The 15,945-nt window shown below is 43.7% G+C and overlaps 1 protein-coding gene across 7 annotated transcripts in view; it reads right to left on the bottom strand.

Moving 5' to 3' along the window:
- ZNF462 (zinc finger protein 462) overlaps positions 1–15,945 on the bottom strand; it is a 134,579-nt gene that overhangs the window by 48,255 nt on the left and 70,379 nt on the right. For all 7 annotated transcript variants that reach the window (XR_012506488.1, XM_074361946.1, XM_074361944.1 and 4 more), the window contains one exon: positions 13,844–14,035. Coding sequence is in view for 6 of the 7 variants with exons in the window: in XM_074361946.1 (XP_074218047.1) it covers positions 13,844–14,035 (192 nt within the window). In the remaining variant the exon portion in view is untranslated. The remainder of the gene's footprint in view (positions 1–13,843; positions 14,036–15,945) is intronic.

Here is a 15,945-nt window from a genome sequence, read left to right as displayed (position 1 = left end):
ACCTGAGGGCTTAGGGCCAGAGGTGGAGATTCTGGAGGCACCATCGGAAAGGCAAGAGCTGCCTGCGTGTGTGTGTGAACGGGAGCGCGCAGAGGAGAGGAATGAGGACCAGAGCGGGGTCTATGTGATGGCAGCTGGAGGAAAAGCAGTGAAAACAGGGTAGAGAGAGGGTATTGGGGAGGCCAGCGGAGAGCCTGCTGGTCCTGACAGTAGGACCAAAACCACGGGAGGAGAATCTCCCTGGAAGAAGGTTGGCAGTTTTAAATGCCACGGACGAAAAAAGAAGGATGAGGCAGGAGCAGAGGCCGTGGACTTGTTTGTCTGGAGTCACTGTCCACCCTTGTAAAAGCCGTTTCATTAACGTGCTAGGGCCAAAGTCACATTGCAAAGGATCCCAGAGAGGGCGGGGGAGGAGAGGAGGCGGCAGCAGGTGTAAACAAGGAAGGAACGACTCCTTCCCAGAGAGGATGTCCCTGGAGGCAGCCAGCAGCCGTCACTTCGCGAGTGGTTTCAATAAAATGCGGATGGCAGAAAAGATTCCAGCATTTTGAGAAAACTGAACAAGTGGTGAGGAAGAGTAAGCTGGCAGTATTGGTTCTTTCAAGAGATTTAGAGGCTAAGACTGCAACTCCAAATAAAACTGCAGGAGGTCATAATCTAAGAATGGTTTTCATATTTAAAACACAGCACTTTCCTGGAGCTCAGAGAGCTCCCTGTTTTAGACTCTCCAAGGGAAAAATAACACATCTGAGAACTGAGATTTAGGAAGATAGGGTGACAACAGGAGACAGAGCTTTGGAGTCAGGCCGTCTCTACACTAACCTCAACTCTGCCAGGGAGTAACAGGAAGTAACCTTTCTTAAAGTCCATGTTCCACCTTCTGAAAACAGTAGGGAGCTGGTTATGGAAGCTCCTGCTTCATAGAATTGTGTGGATTCAATGAAATGAGATGATGTTCATAAAGCATTTAACAGACACACAATAAATGATACCTATCATTAATTAAAAATGTATACATAATGATTAATGCTAATCATCATCATCATTCTAATGTCTGACTTTGGGACTTCTCAATGCATTACACTCGCTCATCAGGACATCAAATGCTGAAGAGTTTCTTGTGTGGGTGGGTTCAGTTGAGCCCCAAAGTTCAAATAAATTTAAATCAACAGGACTCCAGATTAAACGCCACTTTCCAAACACTGAATTATTTTAAACTCCCAAATAACAGTTCATGTTGTAAAAAGATTTCATTCAGCTTCCAAGGCAAGACATGAATTTTTTTTTTCCCTTTTCCATTAAAAAATCCTCATCAATCTCTGGCTGGTGACAAATGATCATCAATTGACAAGGAATTTGCTTCTGCTCTGCTTTAATAATGTCTGAGATTTCTGTAGTAATTTAGACTGGGAAAGCATTTTCACGTTATCTCATTTGGTCCCATGAAGTAGGCACCATTATTTTACCTACAAGAAAACATGGCTCGCAGAAAGAGAAAGAAAAATACCATATGATATCACTCATATGTGGGATCTTAAAAAAAAAAAAAAAAAAGACACAAATGAACTTATTTACAAAACAGAAACAGACTCACAGACATAGACAACTTATGGTTACCAGCGAGGGAAGGGGGTGGGAAGGAATAAATTGGGGCTTAAGATTTGCAGATACTAACTACTATATATAAAAAATAGATAAACAACAAGTTTATACTGCATAGCACAGGGAACTATATTCAGTATCTTGTATTAACCTATAAGGGAAAAGAATATAAAAACAAATATATGTAAGTATATGTACGTCTGAAACAGCATGCTGTACACCAGAAATTGACACAACATTGCAAACTGACTATACTTCAATTAAAAAAATTTTTTTTTAATTAAGAAAAAAAGAAATTGCAGCTCAGATAAGTATGTTAGCATGCAGGTGGCCAGGCCCTCCGCCTGAGGCTGCACAGGCCGGCGGTTCACAGGCTGCAATGCAGGTGGTACTTTCTGGATGTGGACTGCAAACTCAGCGGTCCCCCATCCCCACGCAGAATACTAAGAGATGATCTCTACAGAAAACTGATATTGAAAAGATCATGTGCCCCTAATGTTCACTAGCTCCAGCTGGGTCAAAAGGGGTCCTCCTGGCTTTTGTTCTATCAAAATGAACCCAGCAATACACAGGAAGAGCCACGCTCCATGCCAGTACTGCAGCGCCACTCCAAAATTGGGGGTGGGAGTAGGGAGAAATCATTCTGAGATGGGGAAGAGGTTCCATCCAAACCCTAAGATGCTTGCTCAGAGCAGGAGTGCCTGAGGAGAGCCATGGCCACCAGACTCCTGGAGCAGGACTTCCTGCGTCCCATGTGTTGCTGACCTGTTGCTGTCAATCACCTTCACCCCATACGTCTGGAGACAGGAAGCCCAGGGGCCCGAGGGGAGCAGCTCCACCAGTCCCCGCGGCCAGCCTGGGGCGGCGCGCAGCCCTGCTCACCTTTACAGGGCTTTCTGCGGCCAGCTCAAGTCCGGTCGTCTCCTTTCTTTGGGATTACGACGACTAGGATTAAAAACCACCAATTTACTCAGTGTATAATGAAAGCTGCTTTCTCATACATTGTTTTCACCTTCTCTGTGTTTAGAAAATGGTAAATAAACCAAACCTTAAAACTGTTCTTGACTTAAACAGAACCCTCCACCTGTAGTTCCCACTCTTCTGCTCCAGCAACACACAATGGGTGGACTTCTACGTACCCCACATCCTTTCCTAGGAAAACTGTGATTCTGTGACTTAGATAATACCCCAGGAAATTAAAAGAGGAAGAAACAAGAGTGAAAAGAACGTAAACCTTCTTGTGAAGCTACACTGGGGGGAAAAAAAGAGTGAATAAAGTAAATCTTTCTGCCTTGTATTTTAACATTGGACTTAATTATTTTTTAGAGTTTTTTTTTTCCCCAGTCCTCCACTATGCAGGTAACATAACCAAGATGCAAAAGTATACTATAGATGTAGGAGCAAAAATGATCTGATTTCCATGTTAACTAAATATAGAATTTACGGAGTTTAATGTGTTAGTTGGGAACTTTACTTATACTTTCCTGTCTGCCTTTAATTGAGTTAATCACAAGTGTGGTTCCTTCTTACGGACATTATTCTTGCTTGCAAGGTAGATGTGAATTTCTTCATCTTTCTTTCTCTGAATTCCTAATTAAAAACTTCCTCATGGGCAAAATTTTAAAATACTATAAAATCAGCGTAACAGGAAGCACAGCTCCCAAGTACAGAACAGTAATTTGTGATACCACAGCTACGAACCTTTGAGCTGTTCACTCCATTTATGCACCGTTAGCTTCGGGGCAGGCAAGGGAAACAGTGCAGCTGTTTGCAACGTCTACCACCTTGGCTGTGACCCCAAGCCTGTCTCTTTCCTTCAGGAAAGCACCTTAGAATACTCAGAAATAAACTGATGTTATAGGGGGATAAATCTGAACAAGCTCAAATTCATATTTCTAAAAGTAAACCCGATTTGTGGTTAACAAAGATAACCTTGCATACAAACTGGGAAAGCTTAAGATTAGAGCCAGGAAGACTGGAGAAAATCAGAGGAAGTGCAGGATGAGAGTTATTCTGGGTTGAGGTCTGGCAAGTTGGAAACCAGAAAAGGACAAGGTGGGCAAAGACACAAAGATGCTGGAGAAAGCCCCTTTGAAATGGGTAACCCGAGGGTCTAGGCTGGGTAGTGGTTAGAGAGAATTTAAGGGTTTGAGAATGCTGGAGGTACAGTGGTTATGGTAAATCCAGCCACAGTTGATGGGTGGTGGAATCCAAGAAGGAGGGAAATCTCTCCAGCTGAAGAGACCAATTATTTGTTGGCATTATCACTGAGTGTAGCATACTGAAATTCCAGAGCACAATGGTCATGGCTGGAGTGAAAAGGAAGGCTGTAAGCTGGGCATGGACTTCACTGAGGAAGGTGACAGAACATTCCAGAAGATAAGGAGAAGGAAATAAGCAGAGAGCAGGCATTTGAAAAGGGACCATTCATTAACTGAAGGGAGCGGAAATGTTCTCAACAGGTGGCAGAAAGGAAGAACTGTACTCACTCCTTTTCTTGGCTGCCTGGAGGAAAAAGATTAGTCACTTTGGTTGCAGAGCTGAAAGGGATATGGCGCTGTCACTTCTGGGAAGACCGAAGTTAGTTAACTGGAGGGGAGAGGTGTGACTGAGGAAAATGTGCAACGTCATGGTACACACAAGCCTGAACCCCTTGGCTTTTTCCAGATCTCGCGTGACATAACCAAGCTCCCAGTCACTAAAACTCCCAGGCTCTTTCACACATAAACTATTGTTAAAACTATCCTTTCGCCCGTTCTTCTTGTGTGTGGTTGATTTTGTGGCCCTAATTCAAATCAAGAAATATTTACTGAATGGCCTGCCAAGTGCTAAGACTCTGAAACAGTCCTTGACCTCAGAGGGCACTCGGTTTAGTTGGGGAGACAGATATGGTAATCGATAATTATAAGCTATTTGGCATGGCCAGGAAGGCAAGCGAACGCAAAGATCAGAAGCTCCCAGCACGTTTTTTATCTATCCCCCAGCAGAACCTCATCTTCAGCTCATTACTCTCAATAGTCTAGACAGTCTGCAATCCTGATTTGGCCATTTAACTTACAGACTATTTGCCAATATTTCAAATGTATTAAGTCTTAAGCAGTAGCGAAAGAGACTACTTAAGTCATTTTTTAGGAGATGAATGAACCTTAAAATGAAATAAACGAGTGAATTTTTGATTGGCGAAGCCTTGAAGGCCTTATGTAATTCTGAGCATCCCACCTTAAATACATATATCACATACACACAAATATACTTGAAGCCTTTAAGTACTCAACATGTATTATCTGAAGGGGAATTTTGTTGTTGTTGGTGTTGGTTTTGCAATATGGACCTTCATCTTCTAAAACTACGGTGAGTCAATGAGTGACAGACTCTTTCAAGACAAAAACATGAAAAAAAAAGTAGTTTGTATATTACGGTCCCAGTTTGGAAAAAAAAAATGAAAATAACAAAGCAGCACCTGTCTGTATATGCAAAGAACAAACCTTTTGGTGATTCTACAGCAGACGGTTGTTAGATTATTTGGGGTGCCGGGAAACTGGCATTATGGAAAATCCTCGCATTTTGAATTACGTATTGCAATAAAGCTATTCTTTAATCGTAAGTAGGTATTACTCTTGTAATCAGAAGGAAAAAATCTTTGCAGATGTCTTCAAAAGGGATACCTACCTCCCATGACTGCTTTCAATGCGCATGCGTTCTTAAGGCACTCATAGTTCAAAAGCACCTTCCCACTTCCAAAGGGGATGGGGACCTTGCCACTGGTCTTGTTTTGTTTAGCCTGTTTCTTAACAATCTAAAGACCCCTTCCTGGTCTTAATGACCCCTACAGTTTGGTTCTGCTTCTCCTCACAGCACCAACTCTCCTCCCACTAACTTCCCGACACACCCTCCAGTCTCGGGCTGACCGGTCTCCTTGCTGTCCCAGGATCCCTTCTTCTGTATGTTTGTTTACTTCTGAATCTCCTCCCACCTGGGATGGATTCCTATCTGCCTGTAAAAACCCTCCTCAGCCTTCAAGGCCCAGCTTGAGCCCCACCTCTTCCAAGAAGCCCCCCAGGACTCATCAGTTCCTTCTGTTCTCCATGGCTACAGCCGTTAAAATCCAAATGCAACATCTCACATTCATTAGATTCTGCTCTTTTAACTGAACACTGTATCTGTTAACTTAAGCTCTAGATATTAATAGCAAAATTTGGTTTTAGTTTCCTTTGGAGGATTCTAGGACCCCCAAACATGTTAAGAGGAGGTTGTGTCTTCACCACCGTGGTTCATTTATGGATGTGTGTTTCTGCCGCGAATCTGATGAGACGGCGCAGAGGTGAAAGGGCAGGGGCTCTGGGTTCAGACAAGGTCCACCACATATGCGTTTCCTGACTTTTAGACTCATCATTTTCACCCCTCAGGGTCTCTGTTTCCTTCTCTATAAAATGAGACTAATAATTTGTACCTCTGATTCATTAGACGTATTAAATTAGATGGCAAATTTAAGGCAGTTAGCAGAATTAAAAATTACGATTCATTTTATCACTTCGGAATTAAACAAAGAGACGTGCAGACAAACCAGAATGGATGACTTTAAAACTGGTCGGGAGGAAAAATAGAACTGGCAGTGTAAAACTCAAGGACTACAGTGAAGGCTTCGAAGGTCCTGTGTGGCTCGACGTGACCGTCCCCGTGACTTTGGTGAAGGGCTCAGAGCACAGGAACATACAAGGACATAAGGAGGGTGGTCTGCATGAGGCATGTAAGTATATTCTGTGTCCCCGAGGAAGCTGAAGAACCCAGCCCTGGAATGGCTGCTCCAAAAGAAGTGCGCAGGCAAATGTAACCTCAGCTGAGCCCTGTGCTGTCAGCCACTCTTTTGGGTGAGCTCGATGCTTCTGAAACTGCTTACAAAGCGGAAGAGCCCTAAGGCGAGAACACAGCCCCTCCTGGGCATAAACCGGACCTTGTCAGTGAAAAAAACACGCGCAGATCCTCCTTACTGAAGCTCTCACGTCCCTGCGGCCGTTCTATATCGTGCCATTTTTGTTTAAGCACCACCACTGGGATGTTTCTATAGGATGTCATTTATTTATGAATGAGTTAAGAAAATGTGTACATCATTCAGACGTGCCTTCCTGGGCCACAGCCTCAAAACTCATCGACTCTATTTTTAAAAAGAAACAATAGTTGTTTCAAGGAGGTTATTTCTGGCACCTTCTTCTCATCCTGACACTTAAAAAAAATTCTTTTTCACGTGCCCATCTTGCCCAGTGCATACCCTCTGCTCCAGCAAAGCTGTCCCAGAATTTCTACCTCTGACTCATGGCTCACATAGACTAGTCCATCCAAATCCAATCCCCTTCCTTCTGCTTGTGTAAAATCCTCTAGCGCAGAACAGTATGTGAAGGAGAGGAGAGAACTCAGGAATCATAAGAAGTCTCAAGAGTGTTTGAGAGATTTTATATCCAGTATAATTGGGTGAAAATGTCTAGCTCCAGTTCCAGAAGGGGGAAAAAAAAAAAAAACCTGAGGTAGGCATTACCTTATCATTAAGACAAAGGAAAATTCTTTCTTTCAAAATAGAACCAAGACTAGTAATTTTACATGATCAGACTAATAACTGAATATATCTTCTGCCAAAGAATAAAGTCAATTTCTTCTTCCTTTTAGACACTTCCCACAACTGAGGTTCTGAAGAATGTAAGGTAATCTCCAACCAAGCAATGGAAAAGTCAGCTGTGGAAATTATGAAGCGAATTCTGGAGCTGCTCAGAACTAGCTCTGAATGGCTTTGGTAGTATATGCTTGTATTTCTGACGAACAAATGTTTTTCTTGGCATGGGAAGAGGGAGATGGGCAAGTTGACTGAGTTCCCAGGACATGGAAAGCTTACACTTGAAATGTTTTTCAACCTCTGGCACATGAAACTGTGGCTAATTCAAAAAGTCACAGAAATCTCAGGCAGGTGGGTTTCCTGGGAAGGGTCGATCACATGATATTCGACTTCAGGGTGGTGATAATTGTGGAGGCTTCCTATTTGCCGACGAGGGCAAGGTTTAATCATTTAACTGCTGAAGACTTCCGGATGCAGAACACAGGATGCAGAAATCATCTGTACTGCTTTGCACCACTGAAGTCACAGACTTACTCAGTCTTCATAGTAGAAATACCATTCTTCACACTAAGCATTAAAATAAACTCAAAATCACATTTTAATGTAGAAATTCTGACGTCTCAAAGGGAAGGTTACTATTCTCCAGCCAGATAATTTTGAGACCAGCAGAACCTATTAAAAATTATGGTCAAGCCATTAAAATTATGCCTTGTAACCCATGTGCTATAAACGATGTAAATCTTTGTACTTCGCAATTATTCACTCGAGAGCCTCCATTTCATTATTGTCATTTTTAAAGAAACCACCTCTCCTTTCTTACACCCCAAGAGAAATCTGATTACAATTGGAACCCGTGTGAAAGGTCTGATGCCCTAGCAACTAATTGGATCCTCTTAAAGGTTGAATTTTATGTCTGACCTATTTAGAAATCTGAAAAGCTCCTCTTCGAAAAGCAGGCATCTCAGATCTTAATTTTTTAAGTGTCAAGTACTGCTACAGTCAAGGTTAAATGAGCTGATGGTCTGGCACCAGACTCAACGCAACTCTCAGAGATTTTCTTTTAGGCTTAAATGTAATTCACATGCTAATATTTTTAAAGCTCTATTTTAATACCTCACATTTCATATGTGAAACAAAGAATATATTTAGGTCAGGTTATATTTTAAGTGACATCTAGGAAAAGTCTGTATGTTAAATATAAAGGTCTATAATGACATTTATTAAAGACAGGATTAATTTCATGGGCATTGCTGTAAATTTTTCCGCTAGTCATCCATGGCTGGGGTCAGTGACACACTGCCCGTGGGCCAAATCCAGCCTCCCCTGCTTTTGTACATAAAGTTTTATTGGAACACAGCCATGTCCATTTGTTTACACACTCTCTATGGCCGCTTTCACATGGCAATGGCCCTGCTGAGTGGATGTAACAGAGACTCGATGGCTCACAAAGCTGAAAAGATTTTCTATCTGGCCCTTGGCGATAAGTTTGCCAATCTTTGATTTATGGTTGGTAGGAATTATCCAGTCCAAATCTCTTCTAACCTATGCATTACGTTAAAAGTATGCAAAATTTTCAGGGAGAATAAAAAGTTGTTTTACTAATCTACACATTTTGTTGGTCAGTTTCACTCTGTAACGTCTCTGAATTGGATTTAACTGCAACCAAACACTGTACATTCTTTGACACAGAGGACGAGCCAGCCCATCCCAGAGTCAACGATTATGTGTGCCTGGCCCAAGGAGGGGCTCTGATACCACGTGACCACACCAGTAATGTCCATCTCCCCCAGCGCCACCACACTTCCTGTCTCCTCCTGAGGACTGGAAAGGCTTACATCCCATCTCAGCCTTCAGTTCCCACTTCTATGGAAGGTCTCGTTATACAGGGAACAATGACAAAGCTGAGAATACTCTTTGTCAAGGAAGACTGGTTCCTCTAGGCAAAGCGATATGTCAGAAAGTTCCTGTCAGAGCAATCCCCCAGGTTTCATCTTTGGATTGTTTGTCTTTTTGGAACTTGGCTCTTCAGTGGAAATGAAATAAACTTCACCTTCATACAATCTGGTTCCGTGGAGTTACTCAGACATGTCAGTAGACTCAGGACAATTAACTGAGTTGAAAATCGTGATGCCTCCAGGAAATCGTGGGTCAGTTAAAAGAAGCCAATATTTAATACGTATCTACCTAACTCCTCCCATTGGAAAATTAGGGGACAGAACCAAGAGCACATCCACCAGTACAAATGAGCACCAAGAAGATCATCAGGAACCAGGAGGGCTGGGGCCAGCAAGTGTCAGTCTTTAGAAGTTAAAGTCAGAGACTCACAGTCAGAAGCAGACAAGGAGGAAATCCTTCCAAGCTCCGCGCAGAGTTTTTTCAAATGCATGGGCGTGGAAATGAAGAAGTTAGATACTGGGGGCAGCAAGTACAGCGATGTTTGGAAACCTAAGTATTTGTTAGCGAGGGCTCGCTGGATGGAGAAGTGTGACTGAGTGGTAAACTCTGAATGCAATGCAGGGGACTTGGATTTTGATACAATATGAAGTGCCTGTGGTTCTTTGATGAGAGATGTCTTGATAAAAACAGAGCTTATCAAACATTATTCTAGAGTTTAGAACAGAAAAGCCAACTGAAAAGTTGTAACGGAAAATCCTTTACTGAAAAAAAAAAAATCACGAAGCTCCTTACAACATTTTTCTACCAAGTCATGCTAGCAAAGACGTCTCTGTTGGGTAGACTATATTGAGAACTATCTCACTAAGGGAAAGATTTCATGACCAAGGTTTTTGGTGTTTTCCCTAGGTTGCCATTAGTGCATAGACTAAAAATCTGTCTTATTCTCATCCACCTTATTTATTTTGCACCTGGTCTGAGTGTCTGATTTTTGTTTTAAGCACATCATAGTAGCTATTTCCTAAAGCAGGCAATTCTGTCCAGCATAACTGGATAGAGAGAAGAAATTAAAACCATTGATTCTTCAGGGGAAATTCAAGGGAGGAAAAATACGGAATGTCACCATTGGCTTGACCACTTACGAAGGATATAGCTGAATTTTAAATGACATACCCACTGGCCATGCCGTGTAGTCAGCTTCTCAGACTTAAACACATCTCATAATTAAACTACACTGTTGTGTGTGTTTATGTGTGTCTTTCTGGACTGAAAGCAGAGATTCAGAAAAAGCCTGCTAAAACCCAGTCCTCTGTTTTACATGCCAGAAGGAACCCAGTAAACACAAACAGAGCAGAGAACTCCCTTTTGTTGACAACCTTATGATTTCCTCTTAATGCACTGTTTAGAAAAGCAATTACATGTCATTTCCCATTATCATATACACAGAATCACTCCTGCTTTTCTTTCCAACCACCGGTCATGAAGAAGATATATGGGATTCACGTGCTGGGGGAACCTTGAGGCAGAGAGCCCAGAGCCCAAGAGCTCTGTTTATGTGCAGAACAGGTGTGCAGCCAGGCAGCAGGGGTGAAGTCGCCCCTCCACCTTCTCGTGTCCACCTTTCCGGCTTCCTTCCATTGTAGCTTCCCTCCGGATTGGGAAGCACCCTCATGCTCAGCCCGTTTCCTTCTGCCAGAGAAGACTGGCTTGCTCTCCGGACTGCAAGCATCTGACCACTGCAAAGAGCAGTGAGCACGTCAAGTCGTTTGACTCACATCCCTCCCGAGGGGACGGGGAAGCCAAGGACATGCTGGTGATTTCCCTGGTGTTGTTGATCTCTACTCCCCACCCCCAGGCCTGCTTGCAACACATTTTTGGTTCTTGTGTTCGGAGCTTCCTGGCATCCGCAGTGTGGGAAACCTTCCCTGAGAGCCAATCGCCCCATGGCTTCTCCCTGTTAAAATGTGCAACTGGATTTCACATGCGTGTTTCAAACCCCATTCAAGGCGTGATTTACAGGCTACTGTCTAGCCCCACAGCTGTTTTCTCATCCCCCAGATGTAGCCATTTCTAGGAATCCACCATTCAGCTCCCTAGCAAACCGCCTTCCCACTCTCAACCTCTTCTGTCATTCTCAGGCATCCAACTCTACGCAACACCTGCATCAGAAGGACTCAAGACAATATCTATCGAATGAATCAACTACTAACTTTCCTTTCCACAGAATTATTCATTCAGGAGAACAGCCCACTCTTCCATTTACCCCGCCCTTGGGTTTTACCCCACCCAAATTAAACAAATCACCGCTGACCCATTGATCTAGGTTATTTGTATACATTAAAAACAGCACAGGTGCGATGAGTTTTGTGCAGGTCTCACTAAAGAGAGTTGCCATCCAGGTCTTCCCAACGTCATTATGTCCTTTCTTTAGAAGGAGAACGAAAAACACTTTCCCATGTTGCAAATTACCTTCCCGGGCTGGATAAAGACTATCTGCGTTCTGCAGGGGAGCACCACTCAACTTCGAATCATCACGTTCATCTCTGCAACCACCCTTCCCCACAAAGTCCTAACCTAAAATCTGAAATCTCCCCCAAAAAAGTCAGGCTTCAGGCATAGGGTTGGGGTTAATGCAATACCATGCTGATAACATCTTCTAAACATTTGATTTTAAGCGGCAGGATGGCCAGAATGGCCCAGTATTTATTTCGGGTTCCTCTGAGCACAATGCAGCTCTCAGCTCTCGGCGGGGAGCAGACTCAGGAATTTGACCAAACTCTATTCCTCTGTAGCCTCTGCCAGGGAGGGAGGGGTCTCAAGGCGCAAAGGAGACATCTTCCATAGCCTTTCGTGGGTGCTTCCCCCCACCCCGCTCCCACCCTGGGCTCCGGGACGCTTAAGATTTCCTGGAAAACAACAATAACAAACACTGCCACACGACAGCGAGGACTTGGTGCGCTCACATCATCACAAGCCACAGTCACGTAATAACCAGCCTCCTTCGTGAAAGCGAAGCCCTTGCAGACAGGAACACCGAGGAGTTACTGTGTTTCACCTAATTTTTGCTGATTTACAAAGGAAAGACCGCCAAGTTCTCCAGCTCAACAAAGGCAGCTCTGCATCCCAGGACTTACCTTTCCTTTGCTCCCCCCCTCCCCCGACAGCTGTCTTCACACAGACCTTCTGACTGAAGATTACTCATTTACTCTTTTGACAGTCAGATGACTAGACCATGTTGACCCACTGGGCTGCCAGAACTTCAGGTCACCTGAAGGGTCTATCTTTTTAAATCCTTACATAAAGAAGAACCCCCAGCTTGTACTTGTTATAAATGGTCCCCAAAGCCAAAACTGCAACCAAAAGGTGTAAATTGCAGGAATAAAATGCCCATTCATTAAATACCTCCTATGTGCCGGGTGTTTGCACGTGTTACCTGTTCTCATTAACCTCCCAAGGCCGTCGGTTGCGGTAGGTATCATTACCCACTTTTACATGTGAGTGCAGGAAGCTCAGACTGCCCAGGAAAACACAGCGGGCACTGAGAGATGTAGGAGTCCAAGCCAAGGCTTTGTTCCAAAGAGCCCGTGAACTTTCTTTCTGGCCCACGAAGCTCCTCCCAAGAAGGGAACAGCAGACCTTAGGAAATGGCCCATTCCCTGACCTGGGAAATAGTCAGGCTGGTGGTAGATAATTGGCTACTAGAGATGCTGCAGGAAGGATTCAAGCAGGAGAGGGTCAGGAAGACAGCAGATCTTTTCCAGTGGTTAGGTTAGGAATCTACAGACCCCCTCCCTCTCCCTGAAGCACGTGATTCTGTAGTCACCAGAGGTGAGCTGAGTAATGGAAACCCTTCTGTTTCTTGGTCTGATCAAAACAGTAAACCATCCTTTGCTCCCTAGGCCACACCAGCCACCTCTCACATTCATTCTCTCTCTCCTATGTCTGTGCTTACATCGCCAGTGAGGAGACCCCACTCCATGACTTCCTGGATTTGGTCTGAAGCTCCAAAAAGTGGGCGGTTACACCCTCCTTCCAACTGATGCTTCCTCAACACCCTTCAGCTATATAAGGAATCACTGGTTATCCCTAAATTAACTTGTGATGGGATCAGACACACTTCCCCACCCACTCAACCCTTTCCATTCCTACTCTGAATTCTGTGTCATCAACTTACCCATCTTGCACCCCAAATACTTCAAAGCACACATGTTTTTTAGAACAAGACAGGATATCAAACAATAAATAAAAAACAAATCCAGGGGAGGGTATAGCTCAGTGGCAGAGTGCACACTTAGCATGCATGAGGTCCTGGGTTCAATCCCCAGTGCCACCATAAAGTAAATAAATAAACCTAATTATCCTCCACCCCAAATAAAACAAAAAATCCCCGAACAATTAAAATGATTGAAAAACAAAAGAAAGAAAAATCTTCCTGGTCTTCTGTCCGCTTTCTTGAAGGCAACCACAGCAGAAGAATTCAACACAAATCCATCCCACGCCACGCACTCTCCCCACAAGCAGCACGGGGAGCACAGAGACACCTTGGCCACAGCGCCAAACAGCCATTCACCGAGTTCACCCCCGCCTCCAACTCCAATTTCTGCACCGTTCAACCTTTTCACCTTTCTTCCTTCACTCAAACCATCACGTTTTCAGGTAAGATTTTCCTCTAGAAAGGAGGACCGGGGCTCACCCCAGCCCCCCTCCACCCCAAGGGGTTGATCCTGGCAGAAGGCCCGTTTTTACCATTGGAGTCTTCCACCTCTTCGGCCGGGGTAGCTTTTTGGGAGGTGTGGTGGGCGTGCGAGGAGAGGAGACTGACGATTCGTGGCCTGGGGAGGGTCAGGGCTTTTCCGTGGACCTTGAGGGAGTGTTCCTTCAGCTGGCTGATTGTCATGGTGGAAAAGGAGCACCAAGAACACTTGTAAGCATGCTCACCTGGAGGAAGGCAGTGGTGGGGGAGAGGGGGAGGAAGAGGGGAGAAGGCACAAGGCGGGGGTAGTGGGGGGGGGCACAAAATAACACGGTTAGTTTACTGGGAGAGAGCGCCATCTCCAACTTCACGGTCTGAGCATCCTCCCAGACCAAGCCCCGCCCACTGCCCCCAACCACAGGCTCCTCTGGGATCGGTGCCCTTTGCGAGCTTGGTACCCCAGGGACCTGGTCCCCCTTTATCTCATGCTCTATGACAGGGACGAGCCTACGGTTGATTCCCCAGCAAGAAGTGAGCCAAATGCCTATGGAGCGCCCTCAGTAAGGTCTCCCATCTCTCTCCCTCTCTATACTAGAAATGACCATGACAGTTCTCACTCCAGGTAGCCTTTGTATCATCCGCAGAAAAGAATATGCTTCTTTATTTTTTCAGGGGGAGGTAATTAGGTTTGTTTGTTGATTTAATGGAGGTACTGGGGATCGAACCCAGGACCTCATGCATGCTGAGCATGCGCTCTACCACTGAGCTAAACCCTCCCCCAGAAGAATATGCTTCTTTCTTATTCCAAGAGTCCATCAGTGGCTTTCCGAGCATGAAGGCACTCAGTGCAACTGTTGTACTATTCTCATGCTTTACTTCTTTGCTGACTCCATGCCACCTCGATTCCACACATTCTATATGTGGGGTTTTTCTGGAGCAGTTCACAAACCTAGGCATAAAACTCCATTTCCCTATCTGATCAATAGGGTAGAAATGGGCAAAAATAAGTCACTTCCTGAACAGAGAGAGGTGTATGTATATAAACGTGGGTGTCTGTGTCTGTGCGTATCTCCAACATTTTTCGTTAATAAAAAGGACGTAAAAATAAGTATTTTTCTTTTCAGTCTTTTTATACCACGGAAATACAGCACAGATCACTATGATCAAATTAAACGAGAGTATGATTTACTTTCGCTCTAAGTCAGCTTTTAAATGAATTGCAGTTTAAGAAACAAAGGTGTGAACTGGGCATGCGTATGTTGTGGGACTGACACACACTGGTATGATCAACTCAGAAAGCAGTTTTGCTTTTTATAATAATAAGCTCAGAAAGCTCATGCCTGCGACTTAATAATTCCAATTCTGAGAGTGTACATTAAGGAAATATCCATTAATACTTAGAAATCTCAATTTAGAAATATACATTATTCATGCTTCAAAAAGGTATGAAATAACCTAAATTTCCCCCCACAGGGAAATGAGTAAGTAAATGTGGGCATATCTTCTTGATGAATTATCATTTGCTAAAATAAATTCTTCAACAGTCTGTAATAACAGAAAAATAAAACACTTATACTCAGAAAAATAAATAGAAAATCATAATACATTTTAGATTAAATTATAACTCTGAAAAGTAATTATAGAGGAAATGGTTAAAGGAAATATTATCAAATATTAACAACAGTGGTGTAAGATAATAAGATTATGGATAGCTGCCTGTATTTCTTCTTCCATTTTCAAACTTTCCCTAATGAACATGTATTTTTAAAATGTATTTTTAAGGTGAAATTTAAAAACCAGAGGAGAGGAAAGGGAAGGAAGTAGAGGAATGAGAGGAGGAGAGAGATCGTTAGTAATGAAACTTCCGTAGACCAGTGAATGTAAGCTGAGGTCCACGCTGACACTCTACAGATGAATACTCACCAAAGCAAAGCAAGAATGAGCAGGTAAACCTCTAGCCTTACTTCTACCCTGCTGAGATGGTTACTTCCCGCCAACCTGAAAATTACTAAGTGATTTCATGTGAAATGAACCCAGCATCCCAAGTTCTGCATCAAGCCTCCTTTTTACCACTGATGACCCCTAGAGCATGCATTTCTAAGAAACCTTTAAAGAGAACTACAGAAAACCTTGCATGATGCAACATGCCACAGCC

This window comes from Camelus bactrianus, chromosome 4, assembly GCF_048773025.1.
Source record: "Camelus bactrianus isolate YW-2024 breed Bactrian camel chromosome 4, ASM4877302v1, whole genome shotgun sequence".
NCBI classification, from domain to species: domain Eukaryota; kingdom Metazoa; phylum Chordata; class Mammalia; order Artiodactyla; family Camelidae; genus Camelus; species Camelus bactrianus.
This window is presented reverse-complemented; position numbering and strand designations above follow the sequence as displayed.